A 13,262-nucleotide genomic window follows, 5' to 3' on the forward strand; every position below is an offset into this window, starting at 1 on the left:
GCGTGTGGACTCCTCAAGAAGTAATGACCCAAAGAAAACAATATTGTGTCAATATTAATGGGGTCAGGGAATCACAAGTGATATTAGAGCGAACCCCAACGCCATATGGAGCCACAACGAAGACGTATACAAAGGGAGAAATGATGTGACACCCAAGAATACGGCAAGTGTATCGGGTCCTCCTGAGAGATCGGCGAGCTATCCCCACCAAGATACAACAAATATCAAGGGGTTTAAGAGATCGATGAGGGTATGTAAACTTTAGTCCCACATCGTCTAAGGGAGGTTACTGGGGTAGTTGATAACCCCTAGCCTCCTTAACATGGTACAATTCGTTTCAAAGTTTTCAGGCCCATGGGTCAAAGAAGACAATATTACGACAAGGTTAATGAGGTTGGAGCGTTACAAATGCTCTAATACCATCTGTAATGCCCCGATCACTTTAACCTTGCGATCATTACATTTGAAATGCACAGGAACCAGTACTTCAATTGAAAAAAATGTCATTGATTTTTTGTTTAAAAAACTCTAGTGTTTACGTGTTCTAGAATTATCTTATTCCAGAATTAAAGATGTACCATCCTTTATAAGAAGTTGAAACACATACGGTACCTTAGCTTCAGGGGCAATCTAATTGAAACATTACCTACATCTATCACTAGCCTTTATAATTTATAGACATTGGATCTTGTATATTGTCCTCTAAAGAGCTTCCCCAATATATGAGGAAACTGGTAAAGTTGGGAAACTTAATGTTTATAGTGAAGATGGATGTTTAAGTCAAATGCCTGTGGAGATTGGAAGATTATCTACCTTAATAGATAATTGAAATTTGTTGTAGGCCACAAAAGGGGAGGCATATCAAAGAGTTGCAATGCATGGACCTTCGAGGAATTTTAAGTATCTACAATCTTGAGAACGTGAGAAGTAGAGGGAAGCAGAGGAAGCAAATTTAATGGGAAAAGAAAAGCTTGATGTGTTGAATTAATCATGGAAAATTCATGTTTTGGGTGGCGACAGTAGTTTTATGTTAGGAAATGACAATAAGAAAACTGTTATTGACGAAAATGGTGTGTTGGAAGGTCTTTGACCTCATCCAAAACCTACCGAAAAAAAAAAGGCCTCATCCAAATCTGAAACAATTTATCACCAACAACTTTGGAGGTGATAATTTTCCTCAATGGATGATGCATGGGTGTAAGATATCTCTCCCTAAATTGGTGAAACTCTTTTTATATGACTGCAAGAGATTGGAACATGTCCCCCCCACTTGGATGGCTACCGTCTCTTAAGATTCTTCTTTCAGAGGGAGTGGAAAGGATAAAGAGTCTTGGTAGTGAGTTCTATCATGGGGTTGGTAGCAATAGTACTCAAGCTTCCCACACTACAACAACATTCCCTTCATTGAAAGTGCTTGTTTTCTAACATATGCCCAACTTAGAAGAATGGATGGAATTGCGAGGCTCATTCCCTTCCTTCCCTCACCTTGAGAAAATATTTGTACACGAGTGCCTCAAGTTGGTGACTATGCCTAGTCGGTTTCCTTCTCTTAAAGTACTCCAAATCATAAGAAATAATGGCATCTTGCTAAGGTTAGTCGTGGAGGTTCCCTCTCTTAGCAAATTATTAATAATAGAAGTGTCAGAGCTTAAGTTTTTTCCAAAATGATTATTACACAACAATATCGAAGAATTATTATTGGGAAATGCCCATTAATCATACCTATAGGTTTGTGATGCTGAGAAGGAAAAGGTTGATCATATTCTCCTAGACAAAATTGGTTTGGTTTGAAAGCAACCTCTCTTACTCACCACCTACAAATAGGAAGCCCTCAGTTATTGAATGGTTGAAAGGTTGAGACGAGTTTTTTTGTGCTGATAAAAAATTTACTTGCCAATCGCTATCAAAGGCATTGTTTATTTGTTGATATCTATGGCGTGCAAGGAATGACTTGGCTTTCAATATGATGATGTGTGGACTCCTCAAGAAGTAATTTTGGTAGCAATGAAGGCATACATGAATATTTTTTCATGTAATTCAACAGGAGATGTAGTTCCTGTTGTTGTATGGTTATCTTTGTTGAAAGTGAGCGATACATATACAATTAGCATCCCTCCACAACTAAATAATATTTTACAATAATGTCATATAAAATGACCGTAATTCTGTTGTTGTATGGTTGTCCTTGTTGGTAACCTGGCCACATGGCGATGATGATGTGGTCAGTTTGGGTGACGTGATCGAAAGTGATGACATGAAAGCATTCAATGTTACCAATGTGATAACATAACCACATTGTGTGCATAGAGTGGTTTGATTCATCTATGGTAGGTGGTGGCGGGTTTCTGGGTCAAAACTGGCAAAATTGGCCTATTTATGATATGGGCATTTTCGACAGTGAAAATGATATTTTTGAAAGACCATTTCTTCATGAAAAATATATATTATAATTTATCTAGTCCAGTGCATTTGATTTCATCGTGTTCTGATAACGTATGAAGAAATTATGATATTTATGGCAGTCGGGGGAAATTTCGTTATTAAAGATGAATTTTTTTAAAAAAATGTTCTCCATGTAACGATACGAAAAAATTTAGATCTTTCCAACGGTTCTGATTTCATTGTATTCTGATTCTGTATGAGGAAGATGCACCATTGAAAAGTTATAGGGGTATTTTGGTCTTTTATATGACTGAGTCAGATGATCAGATCTTCTGAAAAGTCGTAGATTGTCCAGTCATGGTTCCAACGCACTCCGTTTCATCTCGATCAAATATTGTATGAAAAAGTTACATTTGTTTCCGTGAAGCCGGTTTGAAAATCCAAACCGAAAAATTCATCAGTTGCTCTCGGTGTTGGGTGGATTTTCCAGATTTTAATTTTGAAATTTGAAGGGTTTTTATGTAATTTTAAGGTTTTAAAGGTCTAAGTTAATAAGGGTGTTTCAGCACTGAAATATATGGAGGTAGAGGTTTGGTTGTAATAAAAGAGAATATAGAGTTGTAGAATGGAGGGTTCAGATGAAACCACGTAGGCCTTATTCTCATCTAACGGCTGTTGAACTTGGACGCTGACGAGACGGCTTAGATTCCTACGCAAAGGTCCTCATTGGTGAAGTGCATCGGACATTGGTGCCTCACCATATTGAGTCTTAATTTTGTATAACACGTGCATATAATCTATAAAGAGATTCTCCATATCTTGATCTGAGCCAATCGTATCAGATTGGTTCCAATCTAACGGTCAAGATCAATGGAGATTTATTAAAGTTAGCCAACAACGTATCGTGAAACAAGCTACACCAGACAATCGGTGATCAACAACGCGTCTGATGATGTCAGTAGGTACGACATGATGATGTCATCTTTGACTTTGTAAAAATAAAATTTATTGGTTTAGATCTATTGTCCATTGGTTTAATCGGACGACTTAGATTATAAAATCTTTTAGATGAGATCTCCAGTCAGATCTGCGCCCCTGTTACTCGTCGTCGGCATAGCCTACGCCACCCCTACGAAGATTTCATTTCAAGCTATCTCATTGCTCCAACTTCAAATGGTCATATCTCCCTCATTTTAACTCCTAATTAGATGAACCAAGTTGCTACTTTTTTTTTTTTTTAAGCTCTACACCATGGCAGCAAAAAAAAAAAGCTTTGAATGAAAGAAGACTACGGTTTTGGCAAGAGAAACTTCCCCCTCTTTGTTGGTTCTTGAATGAACATGAATACTTGATGATAATTGTTCTTAGGCTATGGAAAGAGGTAAAAGAGGTGGTTGAACTGTGTTAATGATATATTAACTCAAAGCCAAAGAGAAAGAGAAGAAACCAAGGATGAGTTTGCTTATTGTTATTGTGAATAGCAAGAAGCCAAGGGAAGAGAAGGTGTGAGCAGTGCAAGTTCCCAGTCAACCCAGACAATCGGTTGTGAGATTCCCTAACCTTTGATTTATATTGTATACATGTATGTATGCTAGGGTTAGTTGTGTATGAATATATACATGCTAGGTTAGTTGTGGATGAACTGTAAGTATTCTAGCTAGTTGTGGATGTATATGCTAGGCAGGGCGTGACTGTAAGACAATGATATACGCCCAATTTAATTGTATTCTTTATTGAGTGCTTAGTAAGTGCTAAGCATTTGGAGTAGGTGTTCCCGTGTAGTGGGTGCTACACATTGTACTGGCACTACGAGTACCATCTCAATTTTGGCTTGAAAAAATTGAATGTGGGTGCCCCCGACTGTGGATACAGTCAAAAGTAGTGTATTGAATAGGTACGAAGCCTTTACAGGCACTACTCCGGGGATGTGGAAAAATTGTTGAACATCGTAAAAATCCTGTGTTGTGGGTGTTTGTTGTTTGCATTTTATATTGAAATGCGTTGAATGCAGAATGGGTATGTACGCTTGGAAGTGTCTATGAGAGGTTGAATGTGCATATGACTGTGTGCAAACAGGGACAGGTGTATCAGGTTTTTCTTAGTCAAACATCGGAGAGGTTTTTGAGAATCGAAATTGGACTCACTGATTCACCCCGCTCTCACTGACTGTCGGGTTACAACAGTCCCTAATGGGAGTATCTCTCGAGGTTCATCATTAGATCAAGCAACATATGTCATTTGTGATAAGTCGTTGGCCCATTGATCAAGACTCCAAAAGCCAATTGTGATGTGGCAATTTCTCAAGGGTAGGTGAAGGGGGGATTGGTTTTCGTGTTTAGAGATCATAAAAGGCATCTTGTACATGCCTTCTCTTTGCCGTATCATTTTGGTGCAAAGCACTACCCATCATGTGTAGAATAGAGTGGTCGCATAGAGTGGTCGCATTTCACTCCTTGGCTCTCTAGACTATGCGAGTCTGAAGCGACTGTACACTTGGTTATCATTTTCAGTCAATTTAGGATGTAAGCCATCTACACTAGTAAGAATTCTATAGCCCAGCACTCAAGCCACATACACTTGCCAAGAGCCTACAACCAATGCCATAATATACCCACAATTGTATAGCCTGTAGTCCATACTCCAGACTAGCACGCCTCTGTTGGATTGAAGGGAACTTGAGAGGGGAATGAACTGTGTATGATAGAAAATTAATGGCCGAATAAGAACTTAACCACCCAACCACAGGAAAGAAGAAAATTGTGAAGTGTGAAAGAAGTAACAATTGAGAAAGGATTGAAGAGTCATTGAGTGAGATAAGAAATTAAAATGGTTCAGAAATTTGCCTACATCCACTATCAAGAGATACCACTTTTGGACTTTCCACTAAATCAATCAATTCCCCAATAGCATTGATCAAACTTTCATAATTTTATTTCATTTTATTTTATTATTATTATTATTATTTTTTTTTTTTTTTGGTTTAACAACAATTGAAGTGTTTGAGCTCACACTCAAATCTAGTGATTTTTTAGGCTCACCCCTAATGATCCATAAAATTTCTTGAATTAAGAAGAAGAAACAAAGGCTCAATAGCCAAGAATACAAATTAAATGCACAAAGATAAACTCAAAAAGATAGGTATGTAAGATTAAAAAAACCAATAATAATTCTCAACAATTTGGGCATTTTGATTGAAGTTGACCACCAAGAACTATTACACATATAACCATTTAATCATATCATCCACATTATAAAACTTAAAAAGTGAGGGGGATATAACAAGTATAATAGGTTTTTTTGCCTAAGACACAAGTAGGAATCACCAAAAACATATACAAATATGCAATATCTTAACATTCTCCCTCTTTTTTTGTGATGCAAAATTACTATGTGAAAACGTCTAGGTGCTCCCTCACAACTAGGCATGAAAATCATTTGCAGTCATTGCATCGGTTGGCTCGGAGCCTCTTGGGTCGTGTGCCTTGATGTTCTCAGCCATCGGTGCTCACTGCACCTCACCGCTCACTGCAGACAACTTTACCCCACAAACAATGCCATACGAAAGAAAATGCAAAAGAGATGCTATGCTAAGTAACATAGAAAATGCAATATAGGATTATTTAGAAAAGGACATAAAAACATAAAAAATGCAAAAAAAGATGCTATGCTATGGAACAAAAAGTGAAATGGGCTACAAAATTAGAAGAAGCTCTCCCGTATCAATTACGATTCAAGGGTGTATTCAGAATGCATACAGAAACAACCCTTGTACTACCACACAACCTTATAACTCCCCCACAATTTCTCACATAATTCTCTCACTCTATCATCAACAAAAAGAGGAACCATAAGAAAGAGCATGACAGAGATAAAGTCCCTTTATGCGTGTAGCAATATAAGAAAATGCATAAGCAACTTCAATCCATTCATTGCTAATAAGTGTTTTGTTTAGAGGATTGAAGACTCGGAAAACTAATCAACTGAGTTATATAAGTAAACACTAAATGCTTGAACAAGCTAAACAAGCAAATAGAGTCAAAAGATTTCTAGAAAACATGACATCAAATATTTAATATAGAATGACTGGTGATTTTTGAAACCATGGTTAAAGCTGAATAGTTTATCCATAACCGAAAAAGGAAATGATACAAGTAGAAATGGCTATTTCTGCTACAACTGATTATATTTGGTCTTTTTGGGTAAACTTTGATGTATTAAGCTCATTTTGGAAAAATTGTGTGTCGATAATGTCACACCTTGCCTCAATTCAGGCCAAAATATGCGGCACTAGTTTCTCAACCCAGTTAGCCTAATCCTCCAGGATCACAGATGCAGTATCTTAATTTCACAATGCCATAAGGATCATAACTAAAATCATAATACGCTAATAAAATCATACATTTACCACTGGTGATGTACTAAAATGATAAATTATATAATACAAATTTCCATGTCTGTAAACATCCACAAGTTACAATATTACCTACTATACATTGCATACATATATATATATATAAAAGGAAGAACTGAAATAGTAGAAGTGATGTCCATCAGCATCCGGTGTCCCGTAGACATGAGCCCCACAACCGCTGCCAAAGTCCAATCTTGCCTTAACATCAATTCCACCATCTAAAAATAGAAATCTACGAGGGGTGAGCTCCACAAGCTCAGTGAAGGGTGTACATGCAAGCACACACAAACAAATATTGGAAGCATACACAAACAAATGATGCCATGTATGCTCAAGCAAATTAGAACAAATTGAATGATGCTCATGATCTAGTCACACATCGGTGGCCATCACTGTAATACCAATCTCTGAAGCTATGGTACCGGTCCTCCCCCCTCAGTCACCCGTGCCTCAAACCAATTGACATTATAATCATTACCACACAATACATCATATATCATATAATTCATACAGCAGGGGCAATCACTGTAATACCAACCTCTGAAGCCACGGTACCGGTCCTCCCCCCCTCAGTCACTCGTGCCTCAACCCAATCGATATTAAAATCATTACCACCCAATCCATAGCATTTATTCATATATTAGCAGTCATCACTATAATACCGACCTCTGAAGCCACGATATCGGTCCTCCGCCCCTCAGTCACCCGTGCCTCAGGCCAATCATTGTTACAATCATTACCACACATCATAAATCATACATCACACATACATACATCCTCTGACCTCAAAGCCCATGGTATCGGTCCTCCCCCCCCCCCCCTCACACCGTGCCCCAAAGTCATCAGTACCACAATTACAACTGTAAATTCATCCACAAATTCATATACACAGCTCACAATCACATAACACATACAATAGTTCAAAACCATTTAACCATAGTAACATACACAGCTTAAATCACATAATCACGATAATTTACCTCACTTACCTCCGCAATCCAGGAATCATTCCGCAGCCTCATTCTTTCATATTCACCGGATTCACCGAGTGACAGATAATAATTACAAGAAATAAACAAATCAATCATGTCAAGCAGCATGCATAGCAGCAATATGATATATCATTCACAAGTCATGCAACAATGTATAACAGCAACATGACATATCACTATACACATGACTCATGCAATGCATAACAGAAATATGACATATCATTCATACACATGACTTATGCAAAAACACTCCGTAAAATAAAGTCAAACACCCACTCACTTGAAAACCCAAAATCCAATTGTTACCGTTGAATTCCCATCACTGCGTATCTTCGCTGGGTGATTTAGGTTCCTATATATATAATTCTGTAACATTTATCAACATTCATTACATACTTAAATTATCAAGTACATAATTAGATTTTACTAGCAATCTAGATTAGATAAGGTTATTCCCGTCTCTAACCCTTTCTGTTTAGGTTTAAGCTTACAATCTCTGATCATTTCTGTAGTTGGGCATATTATTCTCATTTTATATATTTTATAAGTCCTCAATAGACTCAACGGGTTTCAGATCAATTCTGAGACCTTTATGGTCTCTGGAAGCCTAACCAGCTGGGGACACTGGAGCCGATTGGCTGGCCTGTGGTCTCCCACCAATTGGTCCTTTTCTGTAGAATTCGATTATGCCCAGCTCCCTTCAAGCTCTGATATGCTTTTAACTGAGATTTCACTAATTTATAAGGTCCGAATTCTTGAGGAAAGGTGTTATATGATCTTCAATGTCATTTTACAGCCCTCAAGCCACCAATTACAACAAGCAATAACCGAAGCTAGCATGTTTTCAAATTTTCATATAAATTCAACAACCTACCCATGCATATTATTAATCTTAGGTTTCCTACCACATTCAAGGACTTAATTGGAGCTGGACAGCCCTAGGAATCATGGCCGAACCATGTTCCAGCTCCAACTGAGTCAAATTTGGAGTGATTACATAGTAATGAGAGGGAATTACAAAATTTACCCATTTTTCACCCCAAATTTCAGCAACTTGAGGTTGTTGGACTGCAAGCCTGGGTTTTTCCCACATTTTACCCATTTATATGGAGCTTAATTGAGGAAGAATTACAAGTATTAGGAAGAATTTAAGAAAAAAACCCCAATTTCACTTGTAAAAATTCAGCAAGAGTAATTTTACACTTAAAACCTCCATCTAGCTAAACATTCTTGCAATTACTAACTTCAATTACTAAATCATGACCATGCATGCTGAATTCCCAAACTATGAGGTCTAGCAGAGATGGGTCAGAGTGAAATCCGGGTTTCTTAACCCACTCTGAAACTCTAATTTCAGCAACTAGTGTTGCAGATCATCTCTAGAACCCAATACTGAACTCAAATTCTTCATGCATGAACATTTCTAGCATGTTAGTACTCATATAGTGAATTGCAGTAACCTTCATGCCAAGGAAAACTTACCGCAGAAGGCACGATCAACCCTTCTCTCTTCCTTTTCTTCATCTTTTTCTTCTTCTTCTTCCTTCTTTCTCGTCTCTTTTCTCTCCTTCCCTTCTAAGAAAAATTGCCGGCCTATCAATACCCCTTATATAATGCTAAACAGCGCCTAAGGTCTGTTTGGCTAAACATGTTCTATATAACAAAAACATTTTTCTACCCTCTTTGACTTAAAATAATTTTTTGATAGGAAATAGGGTTTACTATGAAACCACCTGCATTAAAACCCTTAAATATCCCCCTAACCATGATAGAAGATAGGTGGAAAAACCCTGTCAAATAGTGGGGCCCACAGAGAAACTTTCAATTTTTTGGGCATTCTGTTACTCGAACTGGTAGGCCGGTTGGGCAAAGGCTCTCCAACCGGTTAAGCCATTTTTGTTCCCCTGCTGTCCAGTCCTCTAGCTAAGGTACCCCACCTTATGTGGGACCCTTCCCCACTTATGTAGTTAGGTATCCTTTCCTCTTTACTTTATGCTAGACGTCTGATTATAAATTCTTTCCACCACCATGTACCCTTCTCCATAAACTTTCTATTTCTAAGGTTGGGTTCTAAAATCAGGGTGTTACAAATAACTGCGTGTATTTTAACCCATTTTGCATAACCTTTTGGTGAACCGAACTATATTGATCATTTCAACAGCTATTTTGTATACTTCGATCATTTTGAGAAAATTGGTGATATTTTGGTGATTTTACACATACTTGGGCTATGTTTGGTATGCATTCCCATTCTAAGAATGTACATTCTCTTGAAATGCAGGATGGTCCTTAACAAAGAATGAGAACATTGTTTAGATATACATTCAGCAAAAGTCTATTCTTAATTTTAGAACTTTTTTTTTTCTCTATTAACCAGTTTCTTGAAAAAGAGATGAAATCCCTTTCCTACATTTCATCGAATAATTGATGGGCATCATCAAAAAAGCTGAATATGTATCCAAACAATTTTATGAGGTCACACTGGTTCAATATGGTTGGCCATCGTGGCATCCCCCGATCACCCAAAAGCTCTGTTTAATAGCCAATCTATTATAATTCTATAAATTATAATATGTCCATCCATCTCTGCGCAATTGGTGAGCAGTCACAAAAGTAGGAACAACCGAATCAGAAAGCAGTTGGCAAGCTCCTTAGCAGGAGCCCATTTCTCTACCTCCAAACCCTTAACGAAAGCCCACTCCTTACCACAGCCAACACTAGCACAGGAACTTGTGATCCTAAGATTCTAACAATCACCATAAATTCATTTGCTCTACAGGCAAGATTCAATTAAGTTCAGACTCCTATATAAGCTTTACATGGAAGGGGCGAACAAGCAATTTCCTGCCAAGATGAAGAATTGCTTCTTGTTCTTCTAGTTCTTGTAGTAAACGCCCTTCTCAATAGTCTTACATAGCCATTTTTGAATTTTGTATTCGGAAATTTATAACCATGCCATGCTCTTCGTGCGAAATCAATTTATTTCCTTAAAACCTTCCAACGTTCATTTTTTTTTCAAACTTTCCGGGTGTAGTCCATTGGTTGATCTCAGAAGATCAAGAAGATGAACGAAGGCAGAAAACAGGATGTGAAGTAATCAACTGAGGCAGAGAGATTGATATCAAGGCTTGGGAAGGGTGACTTGAGCTGAAGAATGAGAACGCAGTATGGGAAAAAAAATCACATCCTAGATTCAGGTTGCATTCTTGGCAACAATGTAAGGTATGAGAATGGAATGTTTACCAAACGGCATTTTTACAATCTAGAACGTGTTCTCAGTACAGAATGCAATAAAAACCAGCTGGGACACACAAAACTCTTCATCTTATCACATCTAATGGTAAAAATCCACTACTCATCGATAGGCAAAACTTTCTCAGCAACAAGGTGTTCATAAAATGCACCTCCAAATTCATGCAAGTACAAGTGAACATGAAAAGTAACTAAAAAAAAAAAAAACAAGCTTCGACAAACAAAACTGTTACAATGGAAAAAAATCGTCAACAAATACTAATGAAAGAACTAAATATTTTGGATACACGTGTGATTCATTAAGTTCTCTCTATCTATACAAGGAACATATGTTTGCTTCCACGGCACCAATCACAAAATTGACTGCCCAAGGGGGTATCACTGAGTGGTGCCACTGTAAGGTAATGAAAGAACTAATCATCTACCTAGTTATATCTATTGAATGAAACCATATGGCATTAGAGATTGAAAAGGTTACCGAACTTATACTCAAGTATGATCAGGGCAAGCCTAAGAATGGCAGTGACAGCTAATTGTCAGGACTATCTGAGAGAAGCATCTTTATTGTTTCATAAGTCATGAAGACGATGCCCACACTTGGGACAACCTTGTAGTATTCTGGCAATATTCCCCGGTAGAGACCCCGAAAGCCTTCAGTCCTGATAATGTGCTTGAAAGTCCCAAAAAGACATGTCTTATAGACATGGGCTTGACCAGCTGCCCCTTCCAACTGCATCCGTCGCCTCACAAGATCCAGAGGGAATGTAGCTGCAAATTATTAAAGTACAAATGTCAGTCTGCCACCACACCATATATATATATATATATATATATATAAGGAAGTTACCGCATTAGAAGTTGATAACTCAGAGAACTAAATTAGAACTTCTATTTACTTGGGCTCACATGATAAGGGTACATTTCGGTTCAGTTAGCATTAATGACTAAATGTTGTCAAAAGGAAAGTAGCATGAAAAGATCATGAGGTCATCCAATTGCAAAGAGCAAGTTTAAGTAGAAGGTGGTTCAATGATACAACTTCATGGGCATCCAACGAAAGTTCCAGGTACTTTGGAGATTTGAAAATGAGATGAATTCCTCTTCAATGGGTGCAGGAGACAATATGATTTTGCATTTCATTTATATGTAATTGATTCCATCACACAAGCTTTGAAAACTTCCAGATCTGATTCATTTAGATTGCCATGAATTGACATGTCAAGAATACGACGACGGAACAGTTACCTGTCACCTAGTTTATCAACCAAGAGGGCCAGGCCTTCCCACGACCTACTTGACCTGGGGGTCAATTATTAATGGTATGGGTAAATTTTGATTGCTAGTAAATTTAGGGTTTATAATATATCATGTAGTGAATATATCCTTTTTCCACTCCTTATTCTCCATGGTTAGTGTTTTCTCTGTAATTGTCCTCGGCGTTTTGGAATCTTGCTTTGTAACTTGGGTATTACTACGAATTAGTGATATTTCATGGACTAATACCCAAAAGGCTAAGCAACCACTATGGGTTTGTCATATATAGATTACAATTAGGTTGAAGCCAAAGTAATGGGGAAAAAAAGTAATTGAGGTTTGGAAATCTGATTCCCTCAATGTTTACATCCCAAATTAACTTTCAATTTTGTCCGAATACTTTATTTCTCAGCCAATGTTCCTTGACAAAGGGCCATTGTATAAAGAGAAGCATCCATAGAGTTCATTGGCGAGAGTCAATATTCATCCCTAGAGAAAGCCTAGGAATGTCAGCAGATTTTGAGGTTTTGTTACCAGTCATTTTCTAGAAATTCAGAATGGTAGACCTAGAATCCAGCCTAACGTTTACCCCTTGGGCCAATTCTTCAATAAAATCAAGTTTTATTTGTTTGGTTTGGTTTGGTTCTTTTTTTTTTTTTTTTTTTTTTTTTTTGTGGAAAAGTTGACAATCTCAGTTTTCTGGCTGAAATCATAAATCAGTCTGGTTGACTTAGACCTACCTAAGATCTTGAATGCCGATACCTTTTTTTTAATAAACTGATTGAAGCTAATCTCTTTTTCCCATAATCCAGTATTCCAGTTCATACAATACAGTTTTTGTCAGGCATATTTCTTAATGCGGTACGTAGAGCTGTAACTGGCTGTTAAAAAGGTACTTCACATAAACTTTTTGGGGAGTTTCACTACCTATGATTAGACCCATGTATTGAACTAGTCTTCTACCACCAACC

General features: G+C 37.5%; 1 protein-coding gene across 10 annotated transcripts in view; it reads right to left on the bottom strand.

Annotated features, from left to right (window-relative positions):
• Nucleotides 1-5,546: 5,546 nt before the first annotated feature.
• Nucleotides 5,547-13,262, bottom strand: part of LOC122057187 (mitochondrial substrate carrier family protein B-like) — a 25,473-nt gene continuing 17,757 nt past the window's right edge. Inside the window, exons 7-10 of one of the 10 annotated variants that reach the window (XM_042619201.1) lie at nucleotides 11,521-11,805; nucleotides 9,268-11,431; nucleotides 8,066-8,151; nucleotides 5,547-5,907 (exon numbers count right to left, since the gene is read on the bottom strand). In XM_042619201.1, the coding sequence (XP_042475135.1) occupies nucleotides 11,567-11,805 (239 nt within the window). In that variant the 3' untranslated portion in view covers nucleotides 5,547-5,907; nucleotides 8,066-8,151; nucleotides 9,268-11,431; nucleotides 11,521-11,566. Of the gene's footprint in view, nucleotides 5,918-6,742; nucleotides 7,012-8,065; nucleotides 8,152-9,267; nucleotides 11,806-13,262 lie in introns of those variants that run through there. The other 9 variants (XM_042619200.1, XM_042619205.1, XM_042619199.1 and 6 more) reach the window with 9 other exon arrangements.

The sequence above is a fragment of the Macadamia integrifolia genome, chromosome 12 (assembly GCF_013358625.1).
Source record: "Macadamia integrifolia cultivar HAES 741 chromosome 12, SCU_Mint_v3, whole genome shotgun sequence".
In the NCBI taxonomy this organism is placed as follows: Eukaryota; Viridiplantae; Streptophyta; class Magnoliopsida; order Proteales; family Proteaceae; genus Macadamia; species Macadamia integrifolia.